Raw genomic sequence first — 17,303 nt, forward strand, 5'->3', positions numbered from 1 at the left:
CTCTCAAACATTTCACACAGAGAGTAACGCAACCTCTCTTCGTTATTTCATTCTGATAGCTAAACGCCGTAATCTCGTCTGCAACACATACACACACAAACACACACACACACACAGAGTACACTGCCCACACATTGGTCTTATCACCTAAAAGCAACAGAGAAGCAAGAGGCAGTGAGGTCAGGTCAGAAACCCAATTACTGTACGACAAATCGTCCACACAGAATCTTTCTCTTGCTCAGCACTGAATCCTGAGGTGGTTCTTTGAGACACTCACCTCCTGTTTTATAAGGGGTCAACTTTCCTTCCCTCCACTAACAACCTCTCTCTTTTGCACTCTTTCTTCAGTTTTCTTTTCTACAGCTCTTCAACAACCACATGGCCAGCATCTCTAATGCTTTCCGCCCACCATTTCCACATGCAGTTCTCTCAGTGGTTAGATCACACGTTGCTTTTAGAAGATTAACCAAATGTAATCCAAAACCAAAGCCCAGAGAGCACATATAAAGCAATGAGAAACATTTGAGATCAAACCAAATAAAAGAAGCATGAACTACAACAGCTCATTCCCAGAACTGGACAGAAATGGCACAAAGGCTTCCATGTCATTTCCTTCATGCCACCAGAAGATGTGATTTACTGTTTTCCTCTTTCTATCTTTTTCTCTCATTCTGCATTCAGCAGAGCAAGCAGATACATGTCCACTCTCAATCCAACACCTGTATATCTAGCCCTCAAACCACCCAATTCCTGTCACAATGAACCTGGCTGTGACAAAGGTAAGAACATGTAAGGATGGATGTAACCATAAAGGTTTGCAAAGATGAGAAAGAGGTGGAAATGAGAGACTGGGATTGCTCCTGATTGCACAACTATGCACACAGCCAGCCACGTTGCACTTGCTCACTTGCCATTTATCCTTCCTTCCCCATGCAAACTCAGTCAAAACCCCAGAAATTTAACAATGAGCTGCCATTATGTGCCAAAACATGGGACAGAGAAATAAAGTGAGCAGCTTGGAACCCTGTCATTTTCTTGTGCAAGCCCCGCTGCTGGTATCTTATCTGCTCAATCCTCTCATCGTCATTTAAATCTCCCCCTACTCTATCCGATCCCAGCCGTGTCCCTATTTAAATCTCTCCCTCCTCCCAGTCCACCACATTTCTAATGCTAATTATTTAAACCTCTCCGTGCGCTCTATCCCTCCCATCCACCAGCTAGTTATTCAAATCTCTCCCCACCCGCTCTCCCTACAAGCCCGGACCCAGTTAAAAGGTGCTTGACTGAAGGGTTGATCTGGGCTGTTATTTTCAGACAGAGGATAAAGCTGCTTTTTCCAGACTCCTCTCCTTTCCTGCTCTGTTTTCCTGGCCTTCCCATATCCTTTTCTTTCTATATACAATTACACAAACTCTGCTGCACATATCCTTTTTGAAATCAAGAAGTTTATTTGCCATGATAATGGAATGCAGATGAACCATAATAAATCCAATGCCATATAAAATTAGGTGCAATACAACAAAGACAGAGTCAGGAAAAGATATAACAATGTACACAGAATGTGTGTATATTTAGGAAGTAAGATATTATCAGTAATGTATAGTTTTATATACATACGTGTGTATACATCCACCACTTAGAAAAGAGGATAGCTGCATGGGAATGTGACCTTAGTCAGTCTGTGGTGGCCTGTGAGGGTCACTGTACTCAGTGTTAAATGGCGAGAGTGAGTGACTGAGCAATGATGACACTGTGTGGTAGGTCAGAGGGGATCTTTTTTCCAGGACCAGGTGTCAGCACATCAGTGTGGGAAAGGGGACATTAATAATGTCACCTCTTACACTCTATGCATGGTTTACTGATATTTAAATCTTTATTTCTATCAGAGAGAGCATCTCTTTCTGTGGTTCTCTGTTTGTCCATTCGCACTCGCAGTGTTCACTCTCCCTCTCTCTCTCTCTCTCTCTCTCTCTCTCATTCAGTTGGAGGGATCTCACTGTTAGCCCTGTGGAGAAACCACCTACACATGGAGCATCAGGATCACAGCTCAGTAAAACACCAAAGCTGCTCTCGGCACTGAACAGGAGCCCCACTCAGCATCACTACTTATTACAGTTACATAAATGCTGGTTTCCATCAACAGCCACCCCACACAAACTGCACACTCCCATATGCACACATCACGGCAGTACCTCACGTCTGAAGCAAACACCTGCAAGAAAATGTATTCATGGCACACATGTGTGTGTAGAATTCTTGATCATGAAGTTGTTTTTTTATATTTCTATATATTCTTTAATGTAAAATGTATCTCATGCATAATAACAATTTTAGCACAATCCAGCAATGTCTATTCATCCTGTACAAACCTGTACAATTTCAAAGTGCAATTCTTTTACAACAGAAAACTATTCTAAAATACTACTAATGTAAATTAACTATCAGATCAACTAAACACTTTTCTTTTATATGTGTTTCATCACCGATATTAACAAATTGATAAAAAAAAACAAAAAACAATCCCATTTTCTTCAACATGCACCAAAAAAAAGTGGACACCGTACAGGGTGTGCTCACCTTGGTACTCCTGTCCAGGGGTGTAGGTGGTAGGGTTGCCCGTAATTTGGAGAGTGAGTAGCACCTCTCCCCCACCTTCTGCCACCCCGGCTCCTTCCAGCTCCCCGTGGTGGGTGCACAGGAAGAAGAAGGGGTTGAAACGGGGGTAGAAGCTTGCAGGGGGCGCCCCGAAATCCATGCTGCTGCTCCCCAAGACTAGGGCCAGCAGGGCACAGCCTAAGGCACCCCCGAGAGAGGCCCGCGCCATGGTCATCTGCCCTCACCAAGCGAGGGATTGTGGGAGTGGTGTTGGGTGAAGAGGTGAGGAGAGTGATGAGTGGGAGCGAGGATGGCGCAGGTAGAGTTCCAGAGGACAGCTTTTGGAGTCCACAGATGAGTCCAAAGTCCAAAAGTGCGTGCGTGAGAGTGCGTCTGTGTGTGTTTGTTTGTGCAATATTTACGTGTGTGGGCTTGGCTGTCAGGAAAACTGTAGAGCTCTGTTCTTCTGCTTCCTCTCCCTGTCCTACCTTCACTCTCAGGGAGTTCAGAGCTTCGCCTGTGCTGTCCTGCTCCAGCGTTTAAATACCTCACCCCCTCCCTCTGTTTCCCTCTCTCCTCCCACCCTCCCTCCCCTCCCTCTCTCCCCTCCCTCCCCTCCCTCTCTCTGTCGCTCTAACACCAGCTCCACGCGTGCTATATGCGCTCTTTGAGACGGCCTCCCTCCTCTCTCTCATCCAGCTCTTCTCTCCTCCCTCTTCTCTGCCAGTCTATCACTCTGCTTTTTTCCTTAATCTCTTCCTCCCCCCTCTCTTCTTTCCTTCTCTTTACCTCTCACTAAACCACTGTGTTACTCCACATTTCACTCTTGTATCCCTCTCCTGAGATCTTGTCTGTCTTATCTCTATGCATTTGTTAGTTTCTTCATCCCTAACCAGTCCACTGACATATCCCTTTCACTCTCCTCTCCTTCCTTTGTCTTTTTGCCCATCCACCAGACTGTCTCCTCCTCTCCCACCCACTATCACACCTCCTTCCTCCCTCCCTCTTCCGCTCTCTTCACCTCCCTCTCCTTCCTTGTGTCTGCCTGCGTCCCCCTCCCCTCTTTCAATCTCCCTCTTTTTCCAACCCTGTACCTCTCTGTCTCTCCTCTAGTCCTCAGCAGCACTCACATTTGTTTTTCTTCTTCTCTACTGTTGCTTTTTTCATGGGTTTTCCATCAGAATCTCGTTTTCCACAGGATTCTCCAACTTTTTTCTCCCTGTCAGAGCAGCGTGCACCGCCTCTCTGCTCTAGATTAACCCACTACTACGGTGCAGACACCAGCCATAATGCTGCTTTCTCTCCCCCACCAGTCTCTCTTCCAACTCACCAAATGATGGATAAGCATTTCTCACCCACCCTGTACCCCCCCCCCCCACTCTCTTTTTTCCATCTGTGAATAAATTAAAACAACATGAAACGCCACCCCTCATCCTTTTCACTCTCACACTCCCTCCATGTCTCTCTCTCTCTCTTCACTTCACTTCTGTCTCTTTCACTGTGTGTAAGTACACTAAGTAACGCTATACCCCCCCGGTTGAGGGGGAAACTTAAAGAACTTGCTGTTAATACTACCGCACATCTCCTCTGGCGTTTCTCTTTAGCTGCCTGGTGGGTTTGTGTGGTTAAGTGCCTATTACAAACATAAACACTCCCAAGCCAGCAAGCTGCATACACACTACAGGCACTTCATGTCCAAAAAGCCTGACTGACCCACAGCAGGAGCACACAGCCAGGCCGGCATGGCCAGATGCTTTCACAGTCTAAACCCTGGACCTCTCCCTCTCACACACACACACACACACACACACATATACACACACATAGACATCCCCCCACACATGTCCATATACATTCATGGAAACATCCGCAGATATGCACACAGAAGCAAAATTCATACGTACGATATAATGTATCTCTGCCAATTTCTTGTTGCTTTCTGCTTTGGTGTATAGAAAGATTTATATTTTGCTCAAGTGAAGCAATTCACCTGCCAGGCCAGCTGCTGCACCCAGGCCAGCTCCAGTCAGCATGTTTATCCACATAGCTATCCCGATATCCAAGAAGGCTGGCTATTATGTAACTTTAAACGGGAGCTTCAATCACTTTTTGGATTCTTACTGTGGTGGCCAGGCTGAGCAATATTAACTTAAAAATAACTGTCTGAAATGTCAGAAATAAGAGATCAATACTATACAGCTTAGAAATTATTCAAATACAGTTACAGTCTGATTTTGAAAAAAGCTTTAGCATAACACTATCTACTTTTGACTACTCTGAGGTTCCTCATTTCTCCCTCAAATGCCTGCTCAGTGATCTCATTACCATCTTTATGGTCTTTCATAATTCATTCTCTACTGAGTACACTTTATTCCTGATGACATGGTGTGTGAGTTTTAGTTCTTCAGTTTTGTGCTTTTTTCATCCATGGACATTACATACAGTAACTCCCATAGTCTCCTAAAACCTTAAAAAACCTTAAAGAACTAAGTCATCACAGTTGCTCAAAGCAATTCTTTTTATCATATAGAGCCGAGGGTGATACTGTGACGAGACCCCTGTTGCCCATGGGACAACACAACATCAGAAGGCTAAATTAAGTGATGTGGAAAGTATGACAGGGGCTTCATGATAACCAGGTGTGTTGTAATGTTTGTTTTAGCATGCCAATTTAACACAGTGTCATGAATGTGCACTATATTGCTATGAGAACAGCAATGGAAAAGAAAGTACAGTAAGAAACAGTGTATGGTCTAACTGGAGGCAGTAACTTTTTAGAGACAGTGTGTGTCCTCCCCAGTTGCTTTTGAGGTCAGCTAGGTGGACTATTCTGCTGAGACTGGAGAGAGGTTAGAGGTTATCAGTTCCTCTCAACCAGTCCACAGCCACCCTCCAGCTCCTCATTGCCTTAATTAGCACTTTTAATTAATCTAACTGCATTAACTCACGGGTGAGACTCCTTAAAGAGCTTAAGTCCTTGTAAGTAAGTAAAACTTTATTCATATTGCACCTTTTTTAACACAGGTTACAAAGTGCTGTCCATAATATTAAGCATAAACATAAAAACGCAAGGTTCATACAAGGGTCATACAGAGAAAAGCATTTAAAAGATCACACACATACACCCATTTACAAACGCAACACACATATGACCACAGAAAACATTCAGCAGCCAGACACCGCCTGAAGTACACCATTTGGAGATTTCGAAAAGCTCACCTAAGTGTGTGGATTTTAAAATGTTTTTTGAAACAGTCAGCAGGCTCAGTTGATCTAATGGGAGGAGGGAGATCCTTCCAGAGTCTGGGTGCTAGGACAGCAAAAGGATGGTAACCTTTTGTTTTACATTTGGCACACGGTATAGCTAAAAGGCTTTGGTTGGAAGGGGCCGCTCTGTGGTGTTAGGGCTTAGTAGCTTGGAAATTAAGGCAGGAGTTAAGCCTTGCATTGCCTTATGAGTGATTAAAATAATTAAAAAATCTATCATGAACTTAACTGGCAGCCAGTGCTGCGAGGTTAAAATAGGTGCGTTGTGTGATATACGACTAGTATAGATTAGTTAAAAGCCTAGCAGCTGTATTCTGTACAAGCTGTAGGCGTGCCAGGGAAGCTTGACTCAGGCAAGTGAAAAGAGCACTGCACTGCATTGTATTATAGTATTATTGTATTTTTTAAATATTTTTTGTATACTTTTAAATTTTTTTGATCTCCTTACTTTTTAAATATTTATATTACTATTATGTTTTATGTGTATTGTAAGCACCAATTCATACCAAGGCAAATTCCTCGTATGTGAAAATGTATCTGGCAATAAACCAGATTCTGATTCTGATTCTGATTCAGAAATTGAGATGGGAGAAAATTGAATGATGCATTCTTTTTTTTCTTTTTTTTTTTTTATAAACCTGTCCTGCCCGGCAGCCTGGTATGAGTATGAGGAGCTGGATACCATATTGTGCCAGACAGATTTTACTAACAAGAGAGTATTAATATACTCCTTTGTCTGTATTGTTATTTATTCAAATTTATTTGTCACCTGGCCAGACAGGGGACAGACGTGGGGATGGGGAATAGAAACACCACATAAACACACAGCACAGAGAGAGAGCAACACCTGTAAGAGAACGGGGATGGGGGTTGGGGACACCAGGAAATATCAGAAGGAAACACCAATTGCAGAAAGCAACAAAACCTGCAAGAGAATGGGGAGGGGGGCTTGGGGCAGAGAAAAACAAACAAACAAACAAAAAATAAACACACAAACAAACAAAAACAAAGAGACAACCAGCCGAACAGTAGCAATAAACAGCTGACATAGGAAGACAATTGAGAGAGAAATGAAAACAAGAAAAAATCAGGTAACATAAAAAAACAACACAGCACCGCCATGAGGACTGAAATAATAACAATTAATTTAAATGCGTGTTGGTGAGTGTGTCTGTATGTGTATGTGTGTGTATATATGTTTGCGTACATAAGTATGTTACAGAATGTAGTTCATAGTGAGAGTGGGATGCCATAACCGCGCCACACCGACTCCAGCAACAGGCAGGCAAGACCCCCAGTAGCCAATAGGGGTGGGAAAGAAGTCAACTCCCAGACGAATCGCGACACGAATGCAGAAGACCCCGACCCAACCTGCAAATGACAAAGACACCAGCCATCCAAATGCCAATTGACAACGCAATGCCGTCGGAAAGCAAAAGGCGGAACCCACAGAATAACGGCACCCGGACCGACCGCGGAACGGGCAACCAAACCGCCAAAATGCCATGCAATCATCAACATCAGCGCGCAAGTGATGACCCCAGTGACACCCACCGCCTGGCAGCCCCCTGCGTATCCCAAGCACGAGGCCGAGCAAATGAGAGAAAGCGAGCGGCTGAGAGAAAGCAAGCGGCTGAATGATGCATTCTAAGACAGAAGTACTGGTCTTAGTTTTAAAAAACCTTTGTGGAAATTTCAAATGAGGATCAAATATAACACCAAGATTTCAAGAGTTTGGTTTGACATAGGAGGCAAGTGGACCAATATACTTCATTTTCACTGCCAATGACGAGAAGCTATTTCATCAGAATTAAGTTGAAGGGAGTTTAGTGACATCCAGTCCATTATAGCAGCGAAAGAGTTATGGAGAGATGGAGAGTTTATAGATTGCTGAAGTCATCTGGTTTTACTGAAATATAAAGCTGTCGTCTGTGTAACAAAGATTATGACTGATTATCTGGTCCAAGGGAAGCACATACAAAGACAATTTGCAGCTTTGATTGCATTCCTCTCTGTAAATGTTGCCATACTGTAGCTACAGCCTTGAGTCCAGCTTTAAACTTATGCGTTTTAATAAGTGAACATGAATCCAAAAACAGTCCAACAATGTTTTAACATTGTTCAGCTTTTAGCATTTTAGAATCTCCCCCACTGCTGGCCGGTTGCCACTGTGGAGCTCTTTAACAGCCTCAGGTTTGCCAGAGAGTGGGGCCCGGCAAAGTTTCCTAAAGTCCACAGTCCGCAGTGGATGTGTCATTCAGGAGTTTGTGAGTGTTCCTTCCCCTCTATTTCAATGTCCTGACTTGCGGTCAGCAGTTATCCACTGATAACAGTTGACCCTCAGCTGACTATTGAGCATCACTCTTTTGGAGTTTTGGACCTGACAATGACAGGCTCGAATTTATGCAACTGCGTCGGAATCCTGGAGGGAGGGAGGGAACATGGAATCTGAAAAGGCCTTGTTCAAAGCTTCCAGTGCTACGAAGGCTACTCGGCCAGAGGGTCTTCAGTGTCTGTCACGGTGGCAACTGTAGAACCTTCTGGGGAGCATCAGCAGTGGATGCAGAAAAAAGATTTTCAGGCTTGGATAGCCCAGAGACCTTCTTAATCAGCAGAAAGGTCTCAGTAGGCCAGAAGGACTGAATCTTCTGGGGTTGCAAAAGCAAAAGGCTTGAGCCTTGGGGTGGGGATGGCACAATGGATAAAACACATGCCTTTGGTGTGAGAGACCAGGGTTCAATTCCCCACTGTGACCCATCCACCATTGTGTGCAACCTGAGCAAGACACTTAACCCCTAGTTTCTCCAGAGGTGTGAGACCTTTGACATGTATAGCAATTGTAAGTTGCTTTGTATAAAAAGTGTGATAAATGTAACATGAATGCCTAGTCAAGACACCAACAAGCAAACTTTTGATTGGTCTGAAAGAAGTTTTGGTAAGGCATTGATGGGTCAGAATGGGGGGCTGGTTTTGACTAAGCAAACTGGAAAAGATTTGAAATCTGACAATACTTTTCAATAACCTATGCCCAATATGATGTTCTAACACACCAACTGAACCAGCAAACTATAAAGTTCATTAAGTGTAGCTTCTCTATTTAGTTTATATAAAAACATGCTTCATTGTCCTGGATAGACAATGTAACAAAAAATAAACATTAACAAACAGGATAGTTTACATGGCTGGTAGACTGACATTTATGCAACTGTGTGGGAATCCTGGGAGGATTTTTCCTGCAGGGAGGTCGGGAACATGGAATCTGAAAAGGCCGTGTTCAAAGACTTCCATTGCTACGAAGGCTACTCGGAGTGATGACCAGAGGGTCTTCTGTGCCTGTCACGGTGCAAACTGTAGAACCTGCTGGGGAGCATCAGCAGTGGATGAAGAAAAAAAGATTTTCAGGCTTGGATAGCCCAGAGACCTTCTTAGTCAGCAGAAAGGTCTCAGTAAGCCAGAAGGACTGAATCTTCTGGGGTTGCAAAAGCAAAAGACTTGAGCCTAGGAAGCAGTTAAGACATCAACAAGTAGACTTTTGTTTGGTCTGAAAGAAGTTTTGGTAAGGCATCGATGGGTCAGAATGGGGAGCTGGTTTTGCCCAAGCAACAAAGTAAACAGGTTCACTGGAAAAGTTTTGAAATCTGACAATAATTTTCAATAATATGTGCCCAATATAATGTTCTAACACACACAAGAACCAGCAAACTATAAAGTTCATTAAGTGTAGCTTCTCGATTTAATTTATATAAAACATGCTTTGTGTGTTCTGGATAGACAATGTAACAATAACAAACAGGATAGTTTACATGGCTGGTAGACTGACAACCCACACAGATAATTATTTTTAATTAGCCCCACTTATTTAGCCAAAATCACTCTGTCTTCATTAATCTCACTGAGACCACTGAATTGACGGGTATGCAGATACATAGGACTAGAGCAAAAAAAGTTGATCCTGTCTCAGTTTTTTCCACAGTGCAGTCCGCATCAAATAGAACTGAATATGTGCAATCACAAATTTCAGGTAGACTACTGTAAGCCCTTGGCCTTAGCCTGATACAGCAGTTTTACAGATTTTACTTCTACACAACAACAGTAGCACTACTAGTAGCATTTAAGGCTACCACCCTCAAACTAGAGGCCAACATCTGAACAAGGCCATAAGGCGAAATCCGATTAGTACAAATGTGAGTCTATTCATAGTTTTCAGTCACGTGACATGCGTGGTGACCTGGAGGGCATGGTGACCTGGAGGGCAAACAGACCAACATAGCTGCTCACACCGCGACTCCCCCGTACAGACGCCGCAAAAGCAGTCAAATTTTATTTGGATCACCTTTCAACTTAAGAAAAAGAAAAATATGAACACAAACTGTTGGGCATATCTGATCCATATAATGTTCCAGCATCCGCTGCCGCATTTCTACAGTTTAAAACCGCCAGGTCCCTGCCGCCGCTGGACTGCGGTAATTGTTTACTTTTACCTTCTGGGGAAATCCCTCATCACAGCCCAGGCTTGTCTCCTCCTCGATGTGCAAAGTTAGAGGGTTTCACTTGCTTATTGGTTGGCAGGCAGCAGAATATAACGTCTTTTTGCCCTTCAAGGCTCTCAGCCCAAAGTGTGCCAAGAAAATAACCCCCACCCCATTACACCACCACCACCACCACCACACTGAACTGTTGATACAAGGCAGGATGGATCCATGCTTTCATGTTGTTTACACCAAATGCTGACCCTACCATCTGAATGTCGCAGCTGAAATTTAGACTCATCAGACCAAGCAATGTTTTTTCAATCTTCTGTTGTCCAATTTTGGTGAGCCTATGCGAAATGTAGCTTTAGTTTCCTGTTCTTATCTGACAGGAGTCTTCGGCTGCTGTAGCCCATCTGCTTCAAGGTTCGATGTGTTGTACGTTTAGAGACGGTATTCTGCATACCTTGGTTGTAATGAGTGGTTATATGAGTTGTTGTTGCCTTCCTGTCATTTTGAAACAGCCAGTCCATTCTCCTCTGACCTCTGACATCAACAAGGCATTTTCGTCCACACAACTGCTGCTCACTGGATCTTTTTTGAACCATTCTCTATAAACCCTAGAGATGGTTGTCTGAGAAAATCCCAGTGGATTAGCAGTTTCTGAAATACTCAGACCAGCCCATCTAGCACCAACAACCATGCCATGTTCAAAGTCACTTAAATCCCCTTTCCCCATTCTGATGCTCGGTTTGAACTTAAGCAAGTTGCCTTGACCGTGTCTACATGACCTAAATGCATTGAGTTGTTGCGATACGATTGGCTGATCAGCTGTTTGTGTTAACAAGCAATTGAACCGGTGTACCTAACAAAGTGGCCAGTGAGTGTATGTGTTCTTGTGTGTGACCTTCAGCAGCTTTCTCTGATCGGAGATGCTAGAAGAGATCGGTCACAGCACAGTGTTCACCGTATGTTCCACAAACCCCTGCTGAATACAAGTCGTCACAGTGCTCAAACACACACACACAGACACACACACACACACACGCACACACACACAGACACACACAATTAATGCCCAAAATGAGGAACCTTAATATAGTGAGCAAGATCCAGGTTCTCTAAGACAGAATGAACATCAGCACAAGTTTTTCTGGTACACTAAAGGCAGAAAGAGAGAGAAGGAGAGTATGCCAGGAGAACCATCTGTTTTACCTGTAGCAGTCTTTATTAACAGCAACACATATCCTTGTACCTGATGCCCTCTGTGTTTTCTTCATGTAGGTCCTGTCCTACATCCATCCCTACTACACCATGGCCATTCTGTAGCCCCTTCCCCAATGTGCACTAACACAGACACAAATACACACTTAAACACACGCCCGTGGTGTGCAACTGGGGGCTATCGTTCTCCATTATGAAAACTAGGTCGGGGTGGCGTGGGCGAGGGGAGTGGGGCAGTAATTATTTTTATCATTATTAATTTCCACCTCAAGGTTGCACCAGGGCTTTTTTGTCCACTTCAATCTTCATTTCAGGCCCCCTGCATCCACACACACCACCACCACTGTCTTTGAAAAGGCTGCGTGCTAAACAAGGCAGAACAGAGGGTGGGGGCACAAAAGAGGAAAGAGCTCAAAGGGATGGAAAGAGTGTGATGGCAATGGAGAGAAGGAAAAGCTGAGGCAGAGGAGGCAGGAGGGGCTGGATGTGTCGCTTCATCACTCACTGGACCTTAATTTACACTAACAGGTTGTTTACTTGATATGGCAAATGATAATAAAAGCCTGGGTGTTGGAGGAGGGGAGAAGGCAAGAAAAGAGAAAAAGAAAAAGAGAAGCCCTGCGGGAGCACTTCAGCTGTGATGGCTTGCACACTCCAATTAGTCCTATGAAAAGCTTGTCCCCCCCTGAAAGGAGTAAAAGGTGGGGTGCATTGCTCAATGTGTAAATAAAACCAACCAGGATCACCCCAAAAACTCAATGTCCTGTCACAGAGGGAAGGCAGCAGTCACAAACATCAATGCTCTTGCCGGGCCAGCACACAAGGACACTTGAGTGTCTTGAGACCGTAAATGACACAGACATGGTTTTTACTGTTGGTTTATTTGCTGACAATAAAGGTAGTTCTTTTTACAGTACAAATTACAGAAGGCTTGGGCAGAGATAAAAAAACTCAAAAGTTTGCAAATGCAAGATTTGACTGCACACAAGATGCAAGAAAATTAAGATATAGTTATTATGAGTGAGTTTGCTGACATACAAGTTCATGTGTGTGTTTTTCCGTTGTAACCTTCCCCCAGTTTAAGTCACTGCACATAGGATAGCTCTTTTTCCATGCGCACTGTTGCCACAGTAAAAAAGAAATGCCAGTATTCCAGAAGACAAACATTGTATTTTAACTCCTGAAATACAGAAACAAAGTGGGCATTTTAACATGTTGAATGGCACCAGCTTCTGTTTGTAACCAGAAGTTGTCCATAAACGGACACACAGTGATTTACACAAATAACAAGTATTAATCCACTTCTGTTCTGATTCTACATCTTAAAAAAATGGTATCCAAACATGATTCCAAATGGGTATGAAAAGGGTCGTTTTTGTTTAGGTTCATATAAGCTCAGGTACAGTTGCTGTTGCGTCCGGTCAAGGTTGGATCTATATTTATTTTTTCTGTGGATGGATCCATCTTCATTTAGTCCACTTTAGGGCAGGTAGAATTTGTGGACTTGTGGTAATGTCCCAAACCACGCAATGTCTTGCAAACGTTTCACTTAATTCTGTGTTATTTCTGATGCAACTGCTGAAATAATTGTGTGACTTATTATAATCGTTCAGTAATTCAGTGACTGATTTATGATTACAGTTGGAACAAGTGGTCTAATTATACTTAACAATTCCTAAAAAGACTGAAATGTTTACATGACAAAGTGATCACAGAACATTGTTGTACTGTTTGTTGTGCTCTTTCAGTAACTCAAGTTCTGAGCTCATACATTTGATGTTTTTACTTTCATATTTTGTCACATATCAACTTCTTGCCTCTTGAAATGATGTGCTGCTAAACTTGAGCCCCACTGGGTGATAAGAGAACTCCGCTGTCCTGTCTCCCATAACCCCAGGATTAAGCAGTGAGCCTCTGGAAGTGGCTCCACTGACACCATGACAAATGAAGCGGTCCTGTAGACCAAGTGGAGTGTCATCCTTTGAAAAACAGTAGGATCAACATTCCCCACATACTGTGGTCCTCCTCTCTCACATAAACGACTGACCACCAGACGCAAGTCTGTTTTGGATAAAGTGCCAAGACAGAGTGCTAAGTTGATGGGTAGTAATTTGTCTTAGTAAAACCGTTGCTTTTGGAAATTAGATGAAGATTAATCAGTAGTATGTGACGTTCTGTCTGAGAATTTAGCAGGACAGAATTAATCTTGATATGAGAATGGGTCAGTCAGTTGTTTTTGTCTTCCCTTTTAGGCCACATTAAACTGCTGACCACCTCTGAAATCCTGCAGACCTTATCCAAATTTAAACTCAGTGAAACCCTGTTAAAGAAAACTGAAATAGTAAAGAGTAATTTCTCTCTATAAGGAGACACTGTTTTCTATCAAAAGACTGAGAAAACATGTATGTTAAAATCAAGACCTTTGTTTCAGGATATGCAAACTGATGTATGTGTTATTTGAATTTAACATGATTGGTTTTGAGTATGAGCTCTGAAGAGTGTACCCTAGTTGTTGACTTTGCAATGGATGCACCTGTCATTGCCAATCAGAATTTAACATTGGCCTTTTCAATTCCTGGCCCATTTCTTCAAAAGAAATATAATGGCTGCTTTAATTCTCTAGCCCATGGCCTTGTGCTATACATCATAGCACACAGCAGACAATTTTCGGGTAGAGCTCGACTTATAATTATTTTTACTACATAATAGTTTCACAATGAACATTTCCATGCTTTGTGAGACAATTTATATTTAAATTTCTGTGAATAAGAGAAGTTCAATAAACTAGCTATTCCATGATGGCAGATAAAATATCACTCATTCTCTACTACGTAAATTACTGGAGTAGAATATTTTTGTCTCTTTCAAAAAATTACAAGGTACAGTAATATTACTGGTTTACTGTACTCTGTACTCTGTACTCTGTAAGTTTTCAAATTTGAAATTAGCAGGTGCATTTAAAATTCTTATGTATTAGGTGTCAAACAGTTTATTGTGAAGATAAGTAGGCCTACATAGTCCCGTGATAAGGAAAGTAAAGAAAAAAATTAGGACACCGCTGCAATATGTTACATATAGTACACACTTAGGAATACTTAATGTACAAATATCCCTCCCCTGCTGTCTTCCTTGCCAGACAGAAGTAAGTGCATTTTTCAGCATTCACAGCAGGGGCTCCGTTCCACTGAAGAAACACAGAAATAAGTAGAGGTTAAACGAGTGCAGGTGCAAATTGTTGTCCTAATGGACTTGTCCTTGCTCTTTCTGCCTTTTGAGCCACACTTTTTTCCATAATGGTGAACCCATGAATTTACTTTAGAAAAACACTAAGCAGTCAAACACTAGAGTTCATACATCATTTTCTGGAACGGCTGCAGCAGATGTCTGTATATGTCTGTGAGTTTAAATGACGGAGCCACATGGCCTGGCACATATAAGTATGATACATTTTTCAGTAGCTGTGAGTCATAATTCTGAGTTCTGAGCATGGCAAAGTGCGTCGCTCAGGGCTGCCTGCGTCCGCAGATTTTTGGCCTTGCACTTCTTTTGCATTTGCTAGACATGAAATCTGTTCTCCAAACTACACGTTTTCAGTTCAGCTCCCAGTTCACTGTTATCACAGCAACCCCCCTCCCATCCTGCAGTCATGGAAACAGAGCTGTGAAAGAACAAGCTGAGGAATATGAGACACGGGAGATGACAGACACATGGCCACATTGTGACATAGACAGACGGAGTGAGTGCTGAGTGGTTTGACACCACAGACAGCCATTTCCCCATCCTAACATCCAGCATGCAAGCAATTAGAAAGGACAGGAGGTAGAAGTTATGTGGGACACAGCAGAGTCAAGAAAAACAGGAATGCTAGTGTTTGACTGGCATTCAAGAGCAGAGTGAGCAGACGTAACCACTGAAAACAGGTTTTATTATTTAAAGGTGCATCAATGTGTTTTTGGTATCATAACATATCATTTTTACAGCTGACACAGGACTGGTTTCATGTACAAAAGAGATCAATGAGCTACTGACATGAACTTTTCAGCATCCCTTTTCTTACCCTTTTGACACTCGAGAGAAATGTTCTAACATCTGAAATCCTTCACCACACTCACAAAAAACTGTTATAGCCTAATAGATACAATATTGATTTTAGTGTGGTTGGTGCAAATGTCTGTAAACTTGTAAAAAAAATAAAATACTAAGACAAAACAGCTCTTGTTCTCACTCTGCTGTGTCCTGCATAATCTGAGCTGTTTTCAGGCATTGTGCACAGCAACAGCCAGGGAGAGGTTGCTTTTCTTGTGTGTGCCATAGATGCACAGCGTGTCTGGCACACACATAATAAAACAGATCTATCCCAAAAGATACCATTCATCCCTAGACACCAGCTCAGGCTCTCACTTCATACAAGATAGAGGGTGCATAAACACACATGTAGTGATAGCAGCGATAAAATGCTTATACGCACTCATAAACACACACACGCACACATATTTGCACTTGCAGATACACTCACATTAAAAACACAGAGGGAGGAGGGGGGAAGAGGGCACTGAGGCCATGGAACATACAACAAAAAGCAAGCAGACAGCCTTGAGCTATGAGCTCAGCTAAATAAATAAATAAGTGAAAATCTCATTTTAAACCAGTAGCTTCACACCCCCTCTTGGAGCCCACTCCTCCTCCTTGCTCTCCTCCTTCTCCTCCCCATATCCCTGATCAAGGTTTCATTCTGGAGAAGCACAAAGACTGGCTACCCAGCATTCATCTCTTCAGCTCCATCCATCCCACCTACCATGGGTCTCCAGAGACATGGACAAGGAGCGCTGCACTGACTGTGTTTTCCGCTTTCCTTCATTTCAAGGATGAATTCTGGCATTACCAGACCACAGCAGAATCTGACACCTGGCAATCAACCTGCAGAAGGGTCAGGGTCCATATGTTTGAGTGAATCTACTGTAACACATTTAATTGGATACATTTCACATTCCATTGTATAGTATGTTGAACTTGGAGGCTGGTAGGATGATGCCAATTAGAGAAAGGCACAGATGTCATGGGAGCTTATAAATTCCAGACCGAAGACCACAGTCGGCACACAACCTTCTTATTTACCATCTAGGTTTAGCCCATAGTAGCTCCACAGGCTAAACGCTAATACCCATCACCTCATTTAAGCCGAGCTGTAGCCGAGTCCATAGTGTGCTGCATTGAGTAGTGGCTGTGGGCATGTGGATTCTGCGGGTGTGGATGCTGGAGAAACCGGGATCAAGGCTGTTTTGCTATATAAACCCCACACAGATGGATGAACATCCAGCCGTGGGCTGGGTAAATCAAACAGATTTGATCAGACATGATACAATATCTCTTAAACAGAGCTAGTCAAGTCAAGTCACACACTCGGACCTTCAAAAACCACCAAATACAGAGGAAGAAGAGGTATGGAGAGAAGGGGGGGGTGGGGGGTTAGTTGGGAGTAAGTGAGACAGATGATAATGTGCCCTTAATCTTTGTGGCTACGAATAGAAGGAGGGAGGCCTTTGCCCTTCATTATATGGGTCAGTGGACCAGGAGCTGGTGGTCCCACATGGAGGGGATCAACAAGTCAAACAAATGCACAGCCACACACAGACAGCTAGTTGATTTTAAGGGAGTCAAACAATGATGAGGCCCTGCTTAATAAAGTGAAACCTGCCAAAATGCTAATACAAGACACACACACACACACACACACATATTTATGGTCAT

The 17,303-nt window shown here is 43.0% G+C and overlaps 1 protein-coding gene across 4 annotated transcripts in view; it reads right to left on the minus strand.

The window, feature by feature from the left end:
• Window positions 1–3,121, minus strand: part of reln (reelin) — a 93,704-nt gene extending 90,583 nt beyond the window's left edge. For 3 of the 4 annotated variants that reach the window (XM_038706800.1, XM_038706799.1, XM_038706797.1), the window contains exon 1: window positions 2,578–3,121. In XM_038706800.1, coding sequence (XP_038562728.1) covers window positions 2,578–2,830 — 253 coding nt within the window. In that variant the 5' untranslated portion in view covers window positions 2,831–3,121. The remainder of the gene's footprint in view (window positions 1–2,577) is intronic. The other variant, XM_038706798.1, reaches the window with a different exon arrangement.
• Window positions 3,122–17,303: the final 14,182 nt, after the last annotated feature.

The sequence above is a fragment of the Micropterus salmoides genome, unplaced genomic scaffold (genome assembly GCF_014851395.1).
Source record: "Micropterus salmoides isolate LMB-PRFRI ecotype aquatic unplaced genomic scaffold, ASM1485139v1 Ms_hic_scaffold_8, whole genome shotgun sequence".
NCBI lineage: Eukaryota > Metazoa > Chordata > Actinopteri > Centrarchiformes > Centrarchidae > Micropterus > Micropterus salmoides.